Genomic DNA, 21,434 nt, shown 5'->3' with positions numbered 1-21,434 from the left:
ATTCATATTTTGCCTTGGATGCATGGATGAGTGCTTTACCATGAAATGTGTTAGCAAAAAAGTGATATGCAAACAAAATGAATCTTCTGAAATATCGGTGAGAACAAAGTGGGCAGTTAGCACTCTCTTTAAAGTTGTTAGGAAAAGAAAGCTTTCACAAACGTATACTAACTCCAGCAACTTGTACGTCAAAGACGGTGAAGCTGTATAAGGAAGTTCTCACACTCTTCAGAAATTTCTGGGGGTCTGTTTTGCCGTAGCACCAATTCCACCCAAGACTTTGCAAATGCTTCGCTACATCCAGTCCAGTTCCTTTATTATACCCAAGCCTTTTCATATGCTTCACTGTATCCAAGCTTTGTATGGAAATGTGCATTTTGCCTGTAAAATAAATTTTTTGTAAACGGTGCATACGCATACGCATACTCATAAGAGCAGATGCTAAAGTTAACGTTAGCCAAAAGGTCTAGATGCAATACCCACAAAATGTTTGTGAATTTGTACCCCTCCTAGCTGATCTCCAACATGGAGCAGGTGAAACATGGCACTAGAAACAAAAGCTCTGTATTATTGCTAAAATAAAACATGCAAAGAAGTTGCCTATTTGAGTGACGTATATGCAAGGTAACTTTTATTATATAAAAATCTATAGTTGCATTTTCAAAGCAAATTCGAGGCTGTGACATTGGCTGCATTGATGGCTGTTCTGTGATTGACATTTGATTCCAACCACACCACCACACACCAGCCTTCGAAAGCTTTCACTGTCACTGCATAAAGACCATTGCAGAACTCCCTTTAACAGTCTTTCTGCAAAAGCACTGATAAGCATACTCACATGTACTAAAGTAACAGCCCCTCCCCCCACCTCTCTCAGGTTTCGACCTTTGGTTTTTCATCAGCTAAGATGTCATCTCTTCCACTTGAGGGTGTTGTTCAGGCATATGAGTACACCTTAAACAAAAATCAATGCTGGTTGTCTCATCAAGTGTTGGTCAATTACAGTTTGAAAAATAAGGGGCTCTGTTGCTTTAACACATATGTGCATTCCAGTTTGCCACTTACTATATGTGCTACTCTGGTGCAGGATTCTAATTTTCCCTAGTTGGTGTATAAAATATCTCTGGCATTTTTTTTTACACAGATAGCACAAGTTGGACAGGACATTTTAATCTGTTGCTAAGCCCTTCCTTGTCGCCTCTCTTCTCAGGTCAAGATAACAATTCTGCGGTATTTGATGTCTCTGCTCCAAGCAATGGACTCTGGGGACTTGCTGGTCAACACTCCAGAGACACACTCCATGGTTGCTAAGATCTTCTCCTGGATACGTGATCAGAAGAGTCCTGAACTTAAGAGGGTCAGTGTTTCATACCTGTGGATTCTCTTTACTTGCACAAGAAATACTTAGAACACCAGTGAAATTCTCTGGAATTTCGTAGAGAGGTGTTATGCAACTTGAAAAAAATGGTGTACGCAGACGTGTCTACCTTGGTAGTCAATACACAATCAAGTGGTGGAACCATCTTTCACCACTATGGTGAAAGGCGTGTTTCGGAGAAGTAACTGCTTACACCACCGTGTAACTGCCGTATAATCATTCTTTAATGGTTCCGCCATATACGACCAATTTGGCAATTGTAACAAAACACTCAATGTTTGCAAACATGGCAATAAACTGAACACACTGCAGAATGCTTCATTTGTACAAGACTTGAACATGGAAATCAGTGAGCACTTTTCACGGAAGAGCTAAACATGTGCTCCTATTTATACTCCTACTTATGCGACACTCAGTATACAGTGAAACCATGTTAAAGCGTAGTTGGCCGGAGCTCGGAAAAAGTATGTACTAAGTGATAGTACTGCTTAACCAAAATGACGTGAGGTCGTCCACTTACCTGTCAAAAATAGAACTACGAGAGAGTGTGATGAAAGAGCGCAAAACATGCAGACAAAAGTCGGTTATCTTTGTTTGATGCTGCGGTGGGCTAGCAGTGACGGCAGCGGCCTCAAACTCGCCTAAGCTACTAGCTGGCTTTTCCGCCAGCCCCTTCTCAGTAAACACCTGCATGAGGCTGACGTAATGCACATGATCTGCCACTGTTGTTAGGTGACACTTTGGCAATAACAGAGGCAACGATTGTGAAAAGTCGAACCTCGTAGCCGCCAAATTTTCGTGGTCGCAGCAGCACTGCCGAGCAACTTCTTCGCATTCCGAATGCCACACACTGTAGTGAACGGTAGATCGCTCTCACGGGCCAGCACCAACTTCTTCGTGCGACTTTCGATAGCACGAACAATGTCCAATTTTTCTTATATGCTGAGCACCCGGTTTTTGTCCTAGTTCAAACGACACCACTACATGGGCCTAAACGCTCTCAGACTCTGGGAAGGCCCCGAAATGACGTTGATGTTGATGTGGCTTCACCAATCGAATTTCTGAGGCTGGTTGCTTTCCCGGGCCGACGTACCGCTGTCAGGATTGGGGGCTCAATCCCATCGTCCGTGGTCCTTTGCCAAGATTGGAGTACGGCATGAATTCGAAGGTACCTGGCCCATGCCGTCGTCCAACTTATTTACGCTGAGATCGTTGATGAAGTGAAGAACTGTTTCTCATCGAGAACGAGGAAAAGGGTTTATTTACAGAAACTAAATCAGTCTAACATGACTGCTTGAGAAAAAGAGTATTAGTCCAACAGGACTGCATGAGAGAAGTGACTCAGTCTAACATGACTGCTCAAGAGAAGTGTTCTCAGCATTCGCACAACCACAGTTTTTATACACTTGATCCGCCGGTCCTACGACGCGGCGACTGTTCGTTTACTCATCACCAACGCGCCGCTGCTCTGCAGACCAGTTTACGTACACAAAGGCAACCGCGCTCTGATGTCCGACGACGACGTTGTCAGGGTGCCGTTCCGGGAACTATCGACGCCGATCGAGGGTCGCTCGTTGTTCCGTGCCACGCCAAAACGTGAGACGCACCAAAATACGTCGTCCCCACGGCAGTTTGTCCATGCGTGTCAAATCAGCTCCGCGTTGGGGAACTCCGGAATCATTGTTCACGCACCGAACCAGTTCCGTCACAATGTCGAAGGGGCTGGAGGAAGGCGGCGGATTCCAGCGCAAAGGTCGCTTCTTTGAACGCCTCGCAGCTGCAGCGACGGAGAGGGAGAGGTGCGCGTCTTGCACCCCTTGTCGTAATCGGGTGGCAAGGTGGCAATCCTGCTCAGCGGCTCGCCATTCTTGACAGTGCCTCCATGGCCCGAAAAATCTCGACTGTCTAGCGCTGACAACCGCTAGGCAGGAAGAGAACGGCTGCTGGTCAGGGGGGGATTGATGTCTTGGCTCGCAGCGACCACTTGTGCATTGATGTCACCGCCCCAAAACATCCAACAAGGACAGGCAACTGCAAAATGAACCCCACAACACGGCTCTGCGCCGAGATGGCGTGCATTGGCTATCACTTTAGACTCTCTAGGCTTCAAAAAAACAACAACATAAGTGCAGAAACAAAAAAAAATGCTACATTTCACTATGCCAATTTCTGAAGCAAATTCCTGCTGACAAATTCAGCAATTAATGGAGGGAATTCTGCTGAATGAGAGGGGATTTTCTTCGCCTAAAGAAAAGCTAACACTAGTAACCCCAAAATTTAGGCGGGACCCTCAAACGCAGAATTCAAATTAGCCTGCTCAAACCATCCGCATTGCTATGCAACTTTCCCTTCTTATATCTAACGGAGAAGTTGTACTCTTGGAGAGTGAGGCTCCATCGGAGCAAGCGGCCGTTTTTGTGTGACATTTGATTGAGCCACGTCAGAGGACAGTGGTCGGTCTCGAAGATGAACTTCGCTCCGTACAAGTAACACGACAACTTCTGGGCAGCCCAAACCCAACAAGCGCATTCCTTCTCTGAAGCGCTGTAGGCTTCCTCTCTTACATTTAGTTTACGGCTGGCGTAGAGGATAGGATGCTCCTCGTTATCGTCGCCGACTTGACTAAGTACCACGCCCATACCTCTGTCGCTTGCGTCGCATTGAACTATGAATTCCTTTGTGTAGTCTGGCGCGCGAAGCAAAGGGCGAGAAACCAATAGCGTTTTCAAACTTTGGAAAGCGTTCTCTTTGTCCTTATCCCAGTGTACGTTACTCGGTGCTCCCTTTCGGAGGGCGTCTGTTAATGGACTTGCCAATTGCGAGTAATTCTGAATGTACCGTTGATAGTACCCCACAAGTCCCAAAAATGAACGAAGGTCCGTTTTCGTGCGCGGCTGAGAAAATTCTCCAATCGTAGCTATTTTCAGCTCAGCCGGCCGTCTCATGTCCTGACCGACAACATGACCCAGATAAGTAACCTGCGAACAACCAAACCTACACTTTTCCGCTTTCATCGTTAAGTCGACTTTAAACGTACGAAGCCTCGCATTCTTGTCGTAAAAGACTTTGGCGTTCTTTTGAGCTATTGCCAGGTTCTTTCCGACTAGTTCTTGGGTGGCGCTTAGCCGTTCCAGTAAATTTAGCACGTATTCAACCACTGTTGGACTCTCCCCTCTTTCCTCCCACATCTCTCTTAACATTCTCAGTGGAGAACGGAGTGTCCTCTCATACACTAGTTCTGCTGGTGAGAACCCTGTCGCTTCATGTGGAACCGTTCGCAAAGCAAACAAAGTTGCCGGCAGACAGTTCTCCCAGTCCTCCTTGTGCTCGTAACAGAGCGCACGCAAAACTCGCTTAAGCACCGAATGCCACCTCTCTACACTGTTTGACTGAGGGTGATAGACGGAACTGTGTATTAACTTTACCCCGCACTTTTGCAAGAATGTGGAAGTCAGTGCGCTCGTGAATACTGACCCTTGATCTGCCTGAATTTCGGCTGGAAACCCAACTCGTGCAAACACTGTCAAAAGCGCGTCTACTACTTCGGTGAAGCTGAGCTCTTTCAAAGGGATTGCTTCTGGAAACTTGGTAGCCGGACACAGCATGGTAAACAAGTACCTGTAGCCTGATTTTGTTTTTGGAAGAGGCCCTACCGTGTCTATTACAAGTCGTCTGAAAGGCTCTGTTATTAAGGGCACTACCTTCAGTGGAGCTTTCCAAGTCTCTCCTGGTTTACCAGAACGCTGGCAGGCGTCGCATGATCTTACAAAGTTTTCTACATCTTTGAAACAGCCAGGCCAGTAGTATTCCATAAGCAATCTTTCCTTTGATTTGTTTATGCCTAGGTGGCCGGACCACCCATTTCCATGACAAAGACTCAAAAGGTCCTCCCTATACTTAGTAGGTATGACTAACTGATCTAAAATCCTACCCTTTCGATCTCTGTAATGCCGATACAACAATCCTCCTCTCTCATGTATCGTTACGTTGCGCCTAGCAATGCCTTCTTTAGCTGTGTCACGTAATTTAGCTAAGCTCTCATCATTCTTTTGCTCAGCTGCCAGTGACTCTCTATCCACGCGTAAGGGTTGATCAAAGTTCTTTGAGGCCGGTGATAATAACGACCCTGTCTCGCTTGTGAGCGCGTCTGCTTGCTCTTCCTGCAGGCTAGAGCTCTGACACTCTAGTGCTACGCTCTCATTGAGCTGGTCAACTGGCAGGCTCTCCTCAACTGTTCTTTTGTCCCCCGGGCCTAGCTCGGATTCGGGTATTGAAGCTATCCCCTTTTCTGCTTCAGCTGGAGGAGCTTGAGCATTTTCAGCCGAAAGCGCCGCGATCTTACGAGCTTGGCCTCTGGTCAATGCCTGTACTATGCCCTCTCCCAGTTTGAGCCCTCTGTCACGCAGTAACTGATTCGAACGATTCGAAAAGATGTAGGGATACTGCAGTGACAAAAATTTGGAAACTGCAGCCTCAGTCTCTAGCTCCCCGAATGGTCCACTGATTTTGACTTTGGCCATGGGCAGACACACGCTGTGTTCTTCTACAACCTGTTTTGTCCATGCTACTTCTCCGGTGAAGTCATCTACCATCACGTAAGACGGGTGGACAATGTCCAGCGTGGCGGCACTGTCTCTTAGCACTCGGCATGGTTTTCCGTTAACTTGCAGGTCGTGGAGATATGGACTTAAAAGTTCCATATTCTCATCTTTTTCCTCCACGTAGGAAAAAACTACGCTAGACTTCTCGCAGTTTACAGCTATATGTCCCAGTTTGTGGCATTTGTAACAGCGAATTGGTCTAACAGATTCGAATTTTCTTTTCTGTTCTTTTTGTGCGGTTTCTCCGTTAAGTTTCTCCTCGCTCTTTTCTGCGGGCTTTTCCGCCATGTCTACAGGCTCGGATCGTCTAGTTTGCGCACCCTTTTTGAACGGAAATGGTTTCCGCGGTCCATTTCGACCGTCCCAGTTTCCCTCCTCGGCGTTCAACTTTCTACGGGTTGCGTACTCTTCGGCTAATTCAGCCGCCCTTTTCACAGTGTTTACATTACCTCTGTCTTGCACCCACAGTTTCACAGCTTGGGGGATGGTTTTGTAAAACTGCTCTAGACACATGCATTCAATGATCATGTCTCTGCTGTCGTACGCTTCCGCGCTTTTAAGCCACTCGACTAGGTTGGCCTTTAAGCTATATGCAAACTCCGGATAGCCCTCGCTATCTTTCTTGCCTGTGCTCCTAAACCTTTGCCGAAAAGCTTCGGCTGAAAGGCGGTATTTCTTCAGGAGACTAGCCTTAACTTTTTCATAATCATATGCATCCTGCACACTCAGTCTGGCGATTACTTCCGCTGCCTCACACGGCAACATAGACAGCAACCGCTGTGGCCATGTACTCGGGCCGAAGTTCATCTTTTCGCAAGTCCTTTCAAAATTGCTTAGGAACAAGCCTATGTCGGTCCCGACCTCAAATGGCTTTAATAGCCTGTCCATGCGGTATGATTCTGCCTCACTTGATCGTCCCAGAGCGCCTTCACTTCCTTGAGACAACTCCAAACGTTTGCTTTCAAGTTCAAGTTGCATTTTTCTTAACTCGCGATCTTTATCGCGTTCCTCCCTTTCTTTTCTCTCTCGTTCTTCTCTCTTTTTCAGAAGTTCAAACCCCAGTTCAACTTCTTCCTCACTGGCCTGTTCGGAAATGATATGCAATAATTCTGATTTTAGCATTTCCTTACGTACATCTAGGCCCAGTTCCTCACCAACAATCAACAACTCGTCTCTCAGCAGTGTCCTTAACTCCATGACTGCTGCTTTACTGCCTTGATTCTGCTCTCTAAATCTAGCTAGTAAAACACAACCTAGCTAACACACAACAATCTAGCTTCCCTACTGTTCTAAACAGAACAACCACAAAATGAAGCCTAGAGAGTCAAAGCAAAAACCAAGCACTCACCGCAGATACAGCACCATGTCGCAAAGTCCATCTCACCGCTGTCAGCCAGTTGTCAGGATTGGGGGCTCAATCCCATCGTCCGTGGTCCTTTGCCAAGATTGGAGTACGGCATGAATTCGAAGGTAGCTGGCCCATGCCGTCGTCCAACTTATTTACGCTGAGATCGTTGATGAAGTGAAGAACTGTTTCTCATCGAGAACGAGGAAAAGGGTTTATTTACAGAAACTAAATCAGTCTAACATGACTGCTTGAGAAAAAGAGTATTAGTCCAACAGGACTGCATGAGAGAAGTGACTCAGTCTAACATGACTGCTCAAGAGAAGTGTTCTCAGCATTCGCACAACCACAGTTTTTATACACTCGATCCGCCGGTCCTACGACGCGGCGACTGTTCGTTTACTCATCACCAACGCGCCGCTGCTCTGCAGACCAGTTTACATACACAAAGGCAACCGCGCTCTGATGTCCGACGACGACGTTGTCAGGGTGCCGTTCCGGGAACTATCGACGCCGATCGAGGGTCGCTCGTTGTTCCGTGCCACGCCAAAACGTGAGACGCACCAAAATACGTCGTCCCCACGGCAGTTTGTCCATGCGTGTCAAATCAGCTCCGCGTTGGGGAACTCCGGAATCATTGTTCACGCACCGAACCAGTTCCGTCACAATGTCGAAGGGGCTGGAGGAAGGCGGCGGATTCCAGCGCAAAGGTCGCTTCTTTGAACGCCTCGCAGCTGCAGCGACGGAGAGGGAGAGGTGCGCGTCCTGCACCCCTTGTCGTAATCGGGTGGCAAGGTGGCAATCCTGCTCAGCGGCTCGCCATTCTTGACACCGCCGTGATTTCGCTTCGAAAAGTGGAAAACTGCGTGTTAACTGATATGTATACAATAAGCTGGTATGGTTTATGCAGATACAAAACTCATTATGTTCAGTGGCCGCTGAGTCAGGATTTGACTTTACTACTCCTAAAATGAAACTGTTTTAAGCGGGTGCGGTTTAACGAGGTTTTATACTTACCTGCCCACCCACAAGTGCTGTATGCTTAGCTGTGGTAAAACAGTTATGTGGACCTTTTCTGCTCAATGCAGTTACTTTCTCAAGATTTCCATCAAGTCAGACGTACTGAGCACAGATGGACGTGAATACCGCAATTGCAACAAGTTCTTTGAAGCAATAATGTTCTTCAGCACATACTAGCTAATAACTTGTGCTAGCAACTATTACACAGGTACTGATCTGTTTCTGCTCATTAAACATTACCAGTAAAGATATTTACACTACATTACCTTAAAAATTTCAAGCTCTTAACATTTCAAACAAGCGGTGTAACAGTTGAATGTCATTTCTTCAGGAAGTCATAACTTTACATTTTTACAAAGAAAAATAATAGAAAATGTTTGCAAGTACCAACCACTAGAAATAAAACCACTGCAAAAGCATACAGGAATACATTTGCAATGCCTATGTTGCACATTAGTATCGAGCTGACACTTGTCGTGGTGGCTCAGTTTCTATGGTGTTCTGGTGTTGAGCTCAGGGTCGCAGGTTCAATTTCTGGCTGCGGCAGCCACATATTAATGGGGCAAAAAGCAAAAAATCTTAGGTGGTTAGATTCAGGTGCATGGTATAGAACTAAATCAATTTGGAGCCACCCCACTATGGTGTCCTTTGTAGCAGCAGTGTTGCTTTGGAACACTAAATCCAATCGATCAATCAGTAGTTATCTGAGTCAGCTGGCCTTTAATATTTTACAATACTATCTGCAACAGACAAGGCACTCTTATTTCTTTTTGGCCTTTAATATTTTACAGTAATATCTGCAAACCCGCCGTGGTTGCTCAATGGCTAGATTTAGTTAGAGTTAGTTAGAATCAGTTAGATTTAGGTGCACGTTAAAGAACCCCAGGTGGTCGAAATTTCCGGAGTCCTCCACTACGGCGTGCCTCATAATCAGAAAGTGGTTTTGGCATGTAAAACTCCATAATTTAATTTTTTTTAATGTCTGCAACAGACAAGGCACTCCTGTTTTTGTTCCATGATTACTTGGGTAGTGATTTCTGAAGCAAGCTTTCCTTAGCTTTTGGCTAAGCTTTTATGCGGTAGAATGCAGTCACTATGGACATTGTTCTTTCAGACAATATTCCATATGCTTAAGTTTTAGGCAGTGCAATGCATGAACTACCAGCAGTTAAATTTTGTAATTTACCTGATGCCTCTCTTCACAGCATGCCCAGGAAGTGATTGTGTCCATATTCAAGCTGAGGCCAGCAGAAATTAATGGGTTACTCAGCAGACTTGACCCTGACAACCAGGTAAACAGTTTTGCATGTCACTCTATATGCTGTCTTTTTATTACTTCATCCTTTTCTTCTTCTTCAACTCTCAGCAACAGCTCATTCATTCACACACATAGGCCCAACTTTGCATTCTTCGAAAGGAGGAAACATATCTGCCCAAGTTCATGCAGTTAACTGCATGCATCCGTAAAATGTTTACACATCCCCACAAAATGTTTATCAAAAAGAAAAGTTTGCTTTTTATGTTCAGTTGTCATTAAGCTCTTGCTGCTGCAAGCTGTTGCAGCATGGAGCAGCGCATTGCAGTGAAGTGTTCCCACACTTTAGCAGTTTCATGGTGGTTCTATGCAGATGGTTAAGGAGCTTCTCCAAGGACCGAATTTAAATGTAACCTGTACATTGCACTAAGCTTCACAAATTTCTTGTGCTAACAATGGCGGCGTAAATGCAGCAACAATTTTTAGTCTTCTCTGAGATTATATGTGATGTGTAGCCAAGTTTCTAAACGTTTCTTTCCTCTCGCTTTTCCTGTGTTGCGCTAAGCTTGAGGTGCTTGTCACCTTGTACATAGAATAGGTTGACTATGTTTGACGATGTTACAAGTTGTAGTTCATGTGGTGCTTGTTTTCTTCTGCACAGGCTCTTGCTATGGGTCTGATTCAGTCCTACATGCGTGGTCGTACTGATGACAGTGAGCTGCGAACACCTAGTCCTATCACGGCACATGTCCATTCTCCCATCAGCAGTACACCAAAGTAAGTACAGCTCTGTCAAGGCATGAAGAAAGCATCCTTTAAAAAGGTGGTTCAAATGCCCATTCTATCATAGCACTGTGCCCAAACGGCCTCACCTACATAACTGCAACTGCTACCTACTCGAGGGGCAGCTAAGTGTGTGCAAAAATTCTAAATTTTGAATACAAATTGAATAGTTTTTGCCATTTGATTAAAAAATTCACTACTCGAAGTTGTGAGATATTTGTTTCTTTAAAATATATAATAGATAGCAACACTTAGTGGAATGTCGAGATAGAGAGAACGATGGATGTGAAGACTATTCCAAATGATTCTGCTGCAGTATAGTTTCGTTTGTTGCACAGGGGCACTGGTTCCTGAGTGATTGCATGGGGCAGATAACTTCTGCTCAATAGTTTCCAGCCACTATACGAATATATATGAATTTGTTCCAATTTATTATTTGGCCAGTCTCACAATATTTGCATCCATTCGATACAGTCGACTCTCGTTACATCCGACATAATCCAACCATAAAAGTTTGTTTTGTCCGAAGTCCGTAATATCAGAAGTGCCTCACTTCTGCGACTTTAGTCGCGATTTGTAATAGCGTTATTGCAAAAAGTGAGTGACGAACGTCCAAAGTAAAAAAACAAAAAGTAATTAATGCCCAAAAAATGAAGCATCGATTGTGATAGCAAATTAGTAGACAGCCATGCAAAGTAAGGATAGTAGCTTTATTGACCGTATAAAGTTTAAACATTATCTTACTAACTAAATTAACAAGCATCGTGTCCCATGCGCACAGGTAAACATGAACACATCTCTCTTGATTACCGCGGAAAGTCGCTGTCAAAACATTGGAGTGCGGAAGCGCGGCAGCAACAGAGTGAATTGACCTTCGTGCTGTCTCTCGCTTCTACGCAAACTAAATGTCGAAAGCACAGTGCATACAAACCTACCAGCACTGGGCGTGATTTCTCCGCATTGCAGGTCGCTTTCAAGATACGGTGCGTGCACGTTTTTGTCTACATCGCAGTTTGCTTTCAAGATACAGCGCCTACGCGGGCGCGCACTTTGTCCACATTGCAGATCGCTTTCAAGATATGGTGCCCACGCGGGCGCACCGCAAGTAGCAGTCACCAAAGTAGAACCCCCCCTCTCCCTCGCCACCCGGGTGTGCCTTGCTCGTGAAAGAAAACGTCGCGTTTCCGCCCAGCCTACCTGGCTTGCGCGCTCAATATTGAGCCATGATCGTCGTCTGCCCCTCGCAAGTCTGTTATCAGCCTGTGTTGACACGGCAAGTCCGTTTTATACGCCCGATTTTGACAAAAATTGACCCTAACTTCGTCCGCTGTAGCCAATAGTCCGTTGTAGCGTGGTCCGTTAAAAGCGAACTTTGTTGCGTTAATAAAATAGGTAGGGAAACTAAGGTTAAAATATAATTTCTTATATCCGAAATGCTGTTGTATGCAGGTTCGTTGTAACAAGCGTAGACTATTACAGCACCATGCGTTATTGTTTTCCAAAAACACTGTATGCACATCTGGTAACGTGCTGTCCCTTTGTTCCATCACTGCCATTGCCTTGGTGCCCCAGATAACTGAAAGCAGTTGTTTATAACTTAAACTCCTCAGTTGTCCGGATGTGTAATTGTGAATGGTACTAATATGTGCATGTGCATATAAGCCTGATTTCCATTTTTACCACATGGTACTTCACGTAAACTTCATTGTTCATGTTGCTTTATTAACAACAAAATATTCTATATCTGGTTTCATATTTCGTGGTCGTTTTTCTGAAATATTCGTGTTCGATTCAATTAGGGACTTTCACTATTCGAACACTCCTGGGAGCAGCGCATTATGGCCATGTTAGGATGCTTTTTCTTAGCACAATGGACTGTCCCTTACTGCAGTGCACACTCTGACAGGTACACATCACTTGCATGGGGTAATCTGTGATCCACGTAAGGGTCAAATTTTCAGCCCGTGCCTATAGTCCACATGATGATTGTAATATTTCTTGGGTCAACGTCACTCATGCTGTATATTTGCAAATGCTGCAGCAATTTAACTTCCCTGAATAATGTTCTTGCAGAAATTCTCATGATTGTGTGTTACATGTTTGGTGGCACAGTGGCTCTGGAATTCTACCAGTTGTGGTGCTTGAAATTAGGCTAGTTGAAGTTCCTTCTTGCGCTCACATCCGCATCCACCAAATTAGTCAAGAGGCCTACTTTGACTCTCTACTTTGACTTGGGCAGTCTAAAAGTTGCGTTCCCACAAAACAGTGGACAACTTTGGATGCACAATTGCTCCGACTCAAAGGCAGCAGATGCTGCCCTGCACAGCTTCCAGTTTCTGTTGCAGAAAGAATTTGATAAACACAGTCAAAGGCCTGATAAGCAGGTGTGATGGGAAAAAGCAAGAACTGGCCTGTAGCCCTTCCCTGTACAGACAGGTTATCCCATAGACTAAAGAAATTCGTTGGTAAGTATAGCATTCGAGTTGTATTCTCGGCGCCAAACAAACTAATAAGTCTGTGCAGAGAGGTGAACAAATGCATGACAGACGGGAGCAAAAGGCAACGCTGTGGCATTCGCCACATCTCAATCCATGGAATGCACTGAAAATGAGGTGTAGAAGGTATCACTGTTGTGAAAAAGAGGCTATGTGGGACGGACAAGACACTGCTTGAAGTACAGACTTGGGGAAACACAAGCGTGCATGCAGCCTCATTACTGCCCCAGGAAGTTTGGCAGGGCACTGCACTAGATGCGTGTTTAAGCCCATTTTAACTGACACTTGAATTCTGGAAAGATAGTCGCACTATTCTGAACTGCAGGCAAGTGCCAGAACTCTTCTTCGAGCTTGACAAGGCAATAGGTAGATTTTCTTAGGTGCAATTGATTACGATGTCACATGGTCCACATTTATGTCTACCTTTTTCGTCAACTCATTTTTTTTTCTTCCATTTGTTTTCAAATAAATGCCAGTTGACAGTTTGTACTTCACCTGTTCAGTCTCATTACTGTGTTCATATTTGCATTTTTCTTGTCAAAGTTGCGGTTTTTATTGTCAGTAATGGCAGCCAGATTACAATGGGAATGAATGTAAATATTGCTTTGCTCTGAGATTTATTAGTCGTGGAACCTGATCTGTTCAGAAATTGTCCGCAACATCTCGTAGCTCATGTGCCAATCAATTTACCTGTTTGTGTTCACACTGATCACACAGTTGCACATTATTGACCATGCAAAGCACATGTTGATAATTTAGCATTGTCCGTGTGCAACATGTCAGCACAAAAAGCTAACGACAGGCCATCATAATCTCCAGGAGAGCCTTTGCTGGCTCATCAGAGATATCGCACTTGCGTTTCTTTCGCGTAGGCTTGACCACAATTTTTTATTCTGCTGATGTCACCCAGTATGCTTATAACGAATACCGGATATAATAAACATACATTCACATCAGATGTGTCTTGGTTTTGACGTTCAACAGTACTACATTGCAACTAATATGTGTTCGTGCATATCCACAGCAGGGGCAGCCGGAGCAGTGGGAGCCGATCAAGCACGCCACTGCAGCGTTCACTGGAAGAAGAGGAGGACAACACCGAGAACCTGAACCCGGATGAGCTGTACAGCTCACTGCTGCGCCGCACCACGGCCCAGATCCACCGACTGGCGTTGGACCCGGGCCGGGGAATGGACCTGGTGGACTCTGGCGCAACCCCTTCCTCCCGAGGCGCCGAGCTGTTGCTGCCACCATTGGGAGGGGGAAGCTTCAGGCAGCGGCTGGCACCCCAGAACTGGGAGGAGCCATGCGCTTTCTCGCAGCAACAGCGCCTGACCGGCAGCCGGGAGGCCTCGCCTGTCAAGCGCATGGCGAGCTGGGATTATGTAAGTGCCACTGAAAGGCGAGAATCCACGAAGTGAGCATTGCTACCCAGCACAGTAGTTTACTGGCTATGGCATTCTTCTGCTGAACTCGAGGACGCAGGTTCAATAGGGGTGAAGTGCAAAAATGCATGTGGTTCTTAAACTTAGATGCATGTTAAAGAGAACCCCCCCAAAGGGGCAAAATTAACCTAGAATCCCCCACTACAGCGTGCCTCATAATTAGAATCTGGTTTTGGCTTGCAAGACCCTACAATTTAGTACTTTAATTTGAAATGAGTCGAGAGCCTCTACTCTCCTGCATTTCCTGTGCATGTTTCTTATTGATGTCTGTTGTTTTCCATCAAGTGAGCTGCTGCATCGATTCTGTCGTCTCCCGTGTGGCTGCCTGTTTGTGACAATGGCTCATAGGCATAAAGCAGTGAGAAATTCATTAAAGAAAATAGTTTGACGCTACTTCCAACATTCATGTGCGATCCTTTTTACCTGTTTGAACTTGTGCGCTAGGGCAGGGCCATTGTGAGTGCTTCCTGGAAAAAGGGGGATCTTCTACACTCACACTGCAAAGGGTGTCTGTTGGCTGTGCAGTGTTAGAGGTACTGTTGTTGTAGCATAATAAATGCTTAAAGAAATATTGTTATGCTGCTAAAGCTTTTGTGGTTAGTGTTTATACACCCTTGTAGTGTGCAGATTACTTTTTCAATTGACATGTAGGCAATGCTGGTTTGTGTGCATGGTGACATAAAAAGAAGATACTTGTGTATTATACTTTTATTCCCGACAAATACTGTTACAATAGTACTTCTAACTACTTGCAGGTAGTCACAATAAGATGTATTGACCAGTCATATTTTTTGTTTTGGCAGGATGGTGAAACCGGTATGCATCGGATCAGGCGGACATCACTAGATGGTGGTGTCGGCAAAAATGGTATGACACTGCGAATTCATGCTTTCAGTTCTCTCTAGATTTGTACCTGGCTGCCCAGTTATATAGATTTGTTAATCGCTTTGGTTTCTCAATTCTTCCTCCGATGATGGTGCAGGGCAACGTTTCAAAGATTGAACTTTGTTTATTTCAGAACAAGACACCCTCAACAACATCTTTGCCATACTACAAAACCCCAACAGCAGGTATGCATTGTTGAACTAAAGTATTGTAGTTCAAATTTCACATTACATGGTTGTTTGCTATGTTTTATTGAATTGCATTTAATTTATTTCCATTTAATAGAGGTATTTACTTGGACACTCTGTTAGAATTCCATGACGGCATGTTTTGCGCACAAACTAGGGAACAATAATGCGATGAAACAGGTGCACTCGTTAACTTCCAACTAAATTTTATTGGTGGGCAGGGTGAAGTTTATACCCAAGCATGATTGGATGTAGTCGTCTGGTTGGGCTGCTTGTAAATCACTGCGCCATTTCAGAAACATTCCTAAGCGTTCCAACCAGACAAGAGAAGTTACTAAAGCTGCAGAGAATAATTTCCTTGGGAATCGGCTGTGTCAGTGCTGCATCAGTTGTGGCTATAACTGGCTTCTTTTGGTCTGTCATGTTCGGTAAATCAAGTTTCTTACACTTCTTTTTTTTCCGTATGTGTTGGATGTGTTTTCATTGCTTACAACCAACTTGGTAAAATAAAAGAAAACGCCAATCACAAAAGAAATTTGGCATGGTTAATGTTTCGGCTCCCATGGGAGCCTCGATAATTCAATATTGAACGAGCCCAATAATTTGTTCAAATTAAAAGCAGTTTGAATTAAAGGAAGCTAACTGAACGGAAGACTTGCCTGTAGTGGCGCATGTCCACTGAGCTAACACATGAGTGGAAAGTTCCAGCTGATATATTCGCACACATTTACAAGTTAGTCAGTGTCCGAAAAATTGGGTGGTTCGAAAAAATGAATGTATGCCTTTTACTGCCCCCAAGGGCTCAAATCATCACAGGAACGTTTGAAACAGCTCTAAAGGCCTGCCACTACACTTGTTAGGTGTATTGGTGCTCGTGCTGTGGTAGGAGACGGTGGGTGCACACATCTATAATTAAAGGAAACGCCATGTCCCGTGACAATTGCCTCCTCGTAACTTTTAGTATGCTTCACCGCGTGACAATGCTGTATTGGGGCAAAGCTGACTTCGGGAATCTGCATTATGCAATGCGCTATGCTTCTCTCGCTCCAAACCCATTGGCAAGGATTACAAAGGCGAAGTCGGCGTCATTGCTAACAGCGGTGAATTGTTTCAATGAAAAACACTGCACCGAATAGCAAGAAGCTTGGTAGTGAACGTCGAAAAAGCTAGGCCTAGCGTTGCCGTAGTGTGGTTATGGCTGCCAGCGAATCTGCGTGTGAACGCCCCGGCCCAAGGCAGCAATATAATCAAAAAGGCGGTAGTGATGGCTTCGATTAATGCTGTTTCGGACTTGCGGTCAAGACATGAAGTCCTGAAAATCAGACGGCAAAGTTTTTTGCAGCTGTAATTTTAGACGATCTTATACATTGACTCTATGGTGTACATGGCTGTTCCACGAAGACGTCCGAATTATCAGGAATGTCTGAAAAATTAGGTGTCCAGAAAATTGGTCGTTGGCTGTACAGGACAGCTGTCGCTAACAGAAGTAATCATTGATACAAGCCTGCACGCGCCTGCACACAAATTTTTGCCACAGGTTTTTTTTTTCCTTTTCTTTTTTTTTTCTTTTTTCGTAGTGTTGAGGGGTCTCTCCTAAGCTCTTCCTCTATGGCGGGATAAGAAAAATGCAGGTCGGAAGCGCAGCCGCTTGATTTGGCGTGCTGCTGAGAGCATTGTTGGAGTGCAATATGTTCGAATGAAACTGTCGCAAATGCTTGCGCATTTGAATGACCGGACTTTTTCACCCATTGGAATGCACGTAACTTCACACAAACCTACTTTGAGTTTGAAAGTACCCTACTCTTTCTAAATGAACTCTTTTAAAATGAAGTGAACTTTGTTTTCACATCTTATTTAATATTATTGTTCATCACTTAATGCCTCCACCTTCTTATGTGCCTCTGTCTTTGGATTCCATGAGGCTAATATGATTTAATTACTGAAGCCAGCTGTCTATTACGATTAGACACAGCCTCCTGTTGTTGTTTTTTTCAATGTCTGCCCAGTGAAACAAAAGCTAGAGCTCACTTAGGAGGCACTTTCTCAGTAGTTGGCCACAATTTGATACATAGTTGGAGTCATGTCAACTTCCCTTCATCACAACTCATGGGGAAGCAAAGGAACAGTGCCCTGCAAAAGTTGTCCATGCTCCAGCAACAATAAGTACCAATTTGATTAGTTCGACTCACAATCACCGAATTCGACTTCTTGCTTAATTTGATCCCAACCGCAGGTTAGAGCCGGCACCCATGTGTGTCTATAGGCTCAAACTGTTGTTATTTCGATACTAAAATTGGCCTTCAGTGGATAATTCGAACTAGGCAAGTTGGCATGCACATGCCTGACTCCTATGGTATCTGTCTCTGCAGAGCTTCGGGGAATGTGTCAAACACATGTCCATCTCCTGACGAAAACGACTATTACAGCCTCCGCTAGGAAGATTTTCAAGCAACAGTAGCTCACAATGTCTAATTATGGTGTTTTCCTGATTCTAACATGGCCTTTTCTTTTCCAAAATAAATAGGCCAAAAACCACATCCGCGGTGTTAGTATGCTTTGCCGTGAAACAGGGCTGCATTGCAGCGAAGCTAATTTAAAAACTGGAAAAAAAAAAAACAGCGATGACTGTGCAACACGTAATAATTAGACCCTTGCCCATGTTTCCTGCTAGGAAATTAGGTGCTCACCGAATTTCTACTTTGTTTGGGAGCTTTAGTGTTATCTCTACGTTATTTTTTTGCACTGGATGCATGGAAGTTTGGCTCGGGGGCGTGTTAGAATCGGACAAATAATGCTAAATCAATCAGCAGTATATTGACATTTTTTTGCATCTTGTTTAAAGAGACCGTGAACCATCGTCCCTTTGTTTAAGCCTCCAAAATGCCTCGGAACGAGTACGCTACCTTCCAGGATTATGTTGTCGAAATAATCTTTCAAAAAGACCTAGTATGTGCAGTGTACATAGGAGTGGAATATTTAAGTTTCCTACATTCATTCCTACATCATACATTCACTACATCAACTATTATACACAACAGTAAGAGGAAGTGCACCTATCAAAACATTTTTATTGGTTGATCTTAACTATGAGCCAGTGGCAGTGTTCTATGGGAATCTGCCCACTGATGTTAAGGATCAGCTGCAGGCAGCCCAAATATGGGTGAAGAGAAGGCCTCTGCAAAAAAGTGTTTGAGAAAATGGTCACTGTGCACACTTCTTGTGAGCCTCGCGTGCCGCACATGAGTGCAAAATTTGGCTGAGATATTCAGAGCAGTGTATGCTATCCACAAAAGGCTTTATTTTTTTAACCAAGCCCGAAGGGTGGTTCAGGGCCCCTTTAATTCTACCCACGGAATAATTCAATCAGTTTCATTGGACCAGTTAGGGTCAAATTAATGGAAGCTGACTGTATAAAATGTATTAGAAGTTAGCACCACTGCAGGAGACTGCTGCGCCCAGTGCATTATGGAGTGAACGGTCAATAGTGATTTGAAACTATAGGTAAATAGGCTATTGATAGGATTTATGGTTTTATTAGAACTACTGGTAGTCTAAATGTTAACATTGATAGTGCTATCAATATTATTTTAATAGTTCCCTATGAAACTATTGATGGTATCAATAGTATTATAGATAGTATTACTTACGTGCACTCCAACCAGCCAGAGTGCTACAATTGTTGCGGCTGTATACATAGCACAAAGCTCGAGACATGCTGGGAAACATTGCTAAGACTGTTTCAGTGTTGTGTACGTAGTGTGACCTTGCATTATTGATAGTTAGATAAATACTCAACTATCAATAGTATAGATAGTACCATCAATAGTTTTGCATCACTACTGGGCAGGCATCGTAAACATGCAAAGATGAAGCCATAAATAGAGCGAAATAATTAAATTTTGAAGCCATAACTTCACATCTGTGCATTATACTACACATACATGCAGCTTTCTTCTGCAAAAACAAATATTTCATTCTGATCTGGTAAGTGAAGTACTTTACAGATTAGTACAAATAGTTATGCATTTCTGAAATGTCAGTTTTGAAAGTTAGATTTCTTGTGCAATTTTTGGCCTTCTAGGACCAGCTGCACCCTTAAGGATGGGATATAAATTTTCTATATAAATGTGCAAAACCCATTGAGAATAAGCATAATCACAAAAAAAAATATTTTGCAGAAACTTTTACAACAATAGGAGAAACACCAGGCAGAAAACTGAAAGTGGGCTGCACCCCTAACCACCTATGGCTTCATTGGGAATTTTTGCAGACTGCTTTAGTCATATGTGAACCACGGGTGTACATTTCATTTGCTTTACATCACGTGTGACACCACTGCAGCTGGAAATATTGCATATGTCTCCTCTGAACATGCTTTCAAAAACGAGTTGCGTGCCAAACTTGTTTTTCCTAGTCCTGTATTCCTGCTATAAACCAAAAAATGACACTTGCTGCCAGTCATTCAGTGTTGGCCAGTAACATTTAGCGAGACACTTCGTACTCAATACCGAAACTCTACAAGAAAAAAAAAAGGAATTTCCGTTATGCTGCCTGTAGGCAACGCTCATCAATAAAGGGTTGAAAAAGTGGCAGCAAGTTATGCGTCATAACTTGTCAGTGACGTCAGATACACTAAAAGCCAACACTAAATACACTAGATACACTAAAAGCCAACTACTGCCATCTTTTCATGTTACCTGCATGAATTGCACAAAAAGCAAAGCGTCTAGTTTAAGAGATCATGACATGCGCACTCCAGGAACGCTATTTCACTAAGCACAATGCTATCCGTTCGGAAGAGTGGGCTGTGCTTAAGACTTTTGCAAGTGCACAAGCGCATCTGTGTTGCCATCTCCGGGCTTCATTCTGATCAGCAGTGTTTGCCACTGCAGGACGGAGCATCGCAAGCAGGCCTTGTCGGAGCTCATGCCCCTCACTAAGGATGGCTCACCAGAGCTGTGGGATGAGAACTTCAGGAACGTGTTACGCTGCCTTGTGGAGAATCTCGAAGAACAAGTGGTGAGGATGTTTTCAATATGCATAGGTCGACATAATAATTGGATACTCACACTTGCCAGTAGTTTTGCAGGCAATATACTTCATGTTTACTTGCACTCATCAACACACTTTCACTACTCCAACACATGCTTACACGTACTCGCCAACAATAAGTCATTCTTACTCACTTTCGTTCATACTGAACGGCACTCACTAATGTTACACCCTTGAACTTTTTAATAACATTGCGCAAGTATCGACCACATGGCGTTGCAGCTGCCTTGTAGCAGTGCGGGACGCTCCTGAAGTGAACAGTGCACCAAAATATATTCAAACTGGAAATCGTCTTCCGTGCCTGCGCATACTCTTGCTGATCCCACTGCCCCTCGCTGCTACAAGGCTGCTGAAATGCCGTGCGGGCAGGGTAGCATGTGTCTCCGCTTGTACTCCGGCAGCACATGACGCAGTTGCATGTGTCCCATCTTGGAGACAAACTGCGGTGGGTACAAAGGCTAGGCAGGTAGAGGGGGCTGATGGCATCATCTGCGCTGTGTCTTCGCGCACCTAGTTTGCGTTGAAGCGAGAGGCAGCACGAAAGGGAATTCACTTGCCACTGCATCTACTCTTCATCAAGCCAGCATTCTGACACGTGTCTGTTATCATTGAGTGAGATGTGTTCATGTTTGCCTGCGCTTATATGACACCATGATTGTTAGTTTAGTTAGTAAGGGAATGTTTATACAGTCAAACCTCGATATGTCAAACACGGATATATCGTATTTTTGCATACAGTAAAAGCTCGTTAATTCGAACCGCAAGGGGAAGCCGCTTCAATTCGAATTAACTAAAGTTCGAACTAACGAAAGTGAAGGAGGGCAACAGTACACTGCGATTTGGAAGCAGTAGGGCATGTCAGAAATTTGGCGTGTCAGAAAGTGATGGCGTGTGCCGCGGGCACACGCCATCTTCAAGTCGAAGCTCTGGGTCCGACTGTGCCACACCACCGATGTCCACCGAAACGAACGTTAGCCGAGGCTGAAC

At 44.4% G+C, this 21,434-nt stretch overlaps 1 protein-coding gene across 8 annotated transcripts in view; it reads left to right on the top strand.

Annotated features, from left to right (window-relative positions):
- Window positions 1–21,434, top strand: part of chb (chromosome bows) — a 230,035-nt gene that overhangs the window by 173,255 nt on the left and 35,346 nt on the right. For all 8 annotated transcript variants that reach the window (XM_065432085.2, XM_065432083.1, XM_065432088.1 and 5 more), the window contains 7 exons: window positions 1,211–1,357; window positions 9,550–9,636; window positions 10,261–10,376; window positions 13,902–14,262; window positions 15,126–15,189; window positions 15,341–15,392; window positions 20,288–20,414. In XM_065432085.2, the coding sequence (XP_065288157.1) occupies window positions 1,211–1,357; window positions 9,550–9,636; window positions 10,261–10,376; window positions 13,902–14,262; window positions 15,126–15,189; window positions 15,341–15,392; window positions 20,288–20,414 (954 nt within the window). The remainder of the gene's footprint in view (window positions 1–1,210; window positions 1,358–9,549; window positions 9,637–10,260; window positions 10,377–13,901; window positions 14,263–15,125; window positions 15,190–15,340; window positions 15,393–20,287; window positions 20,415–21,434) is intronic.

This window comes from Dermacentor albipictus, chromosome 4, assembly GCF_038994185.2.
Source record: "Dermacentor albipictus isolate Rhodes 1998 colony chromosome 4, USDA_Dalb.pri_finalv2, whole genome shotgun sequence".
Lineage (NCBI taxonomy): Eukaryota > Metazoa > Arthropoda > Arachnida > Ixodida > Ixodidae > Dermacentor > Dermacentor albipictus.
The sequence above is the reverse complement of the archived record's forward strand: the minus strand, read 5'-3'. Positions and strand labels throughout refer to the sequence as shown.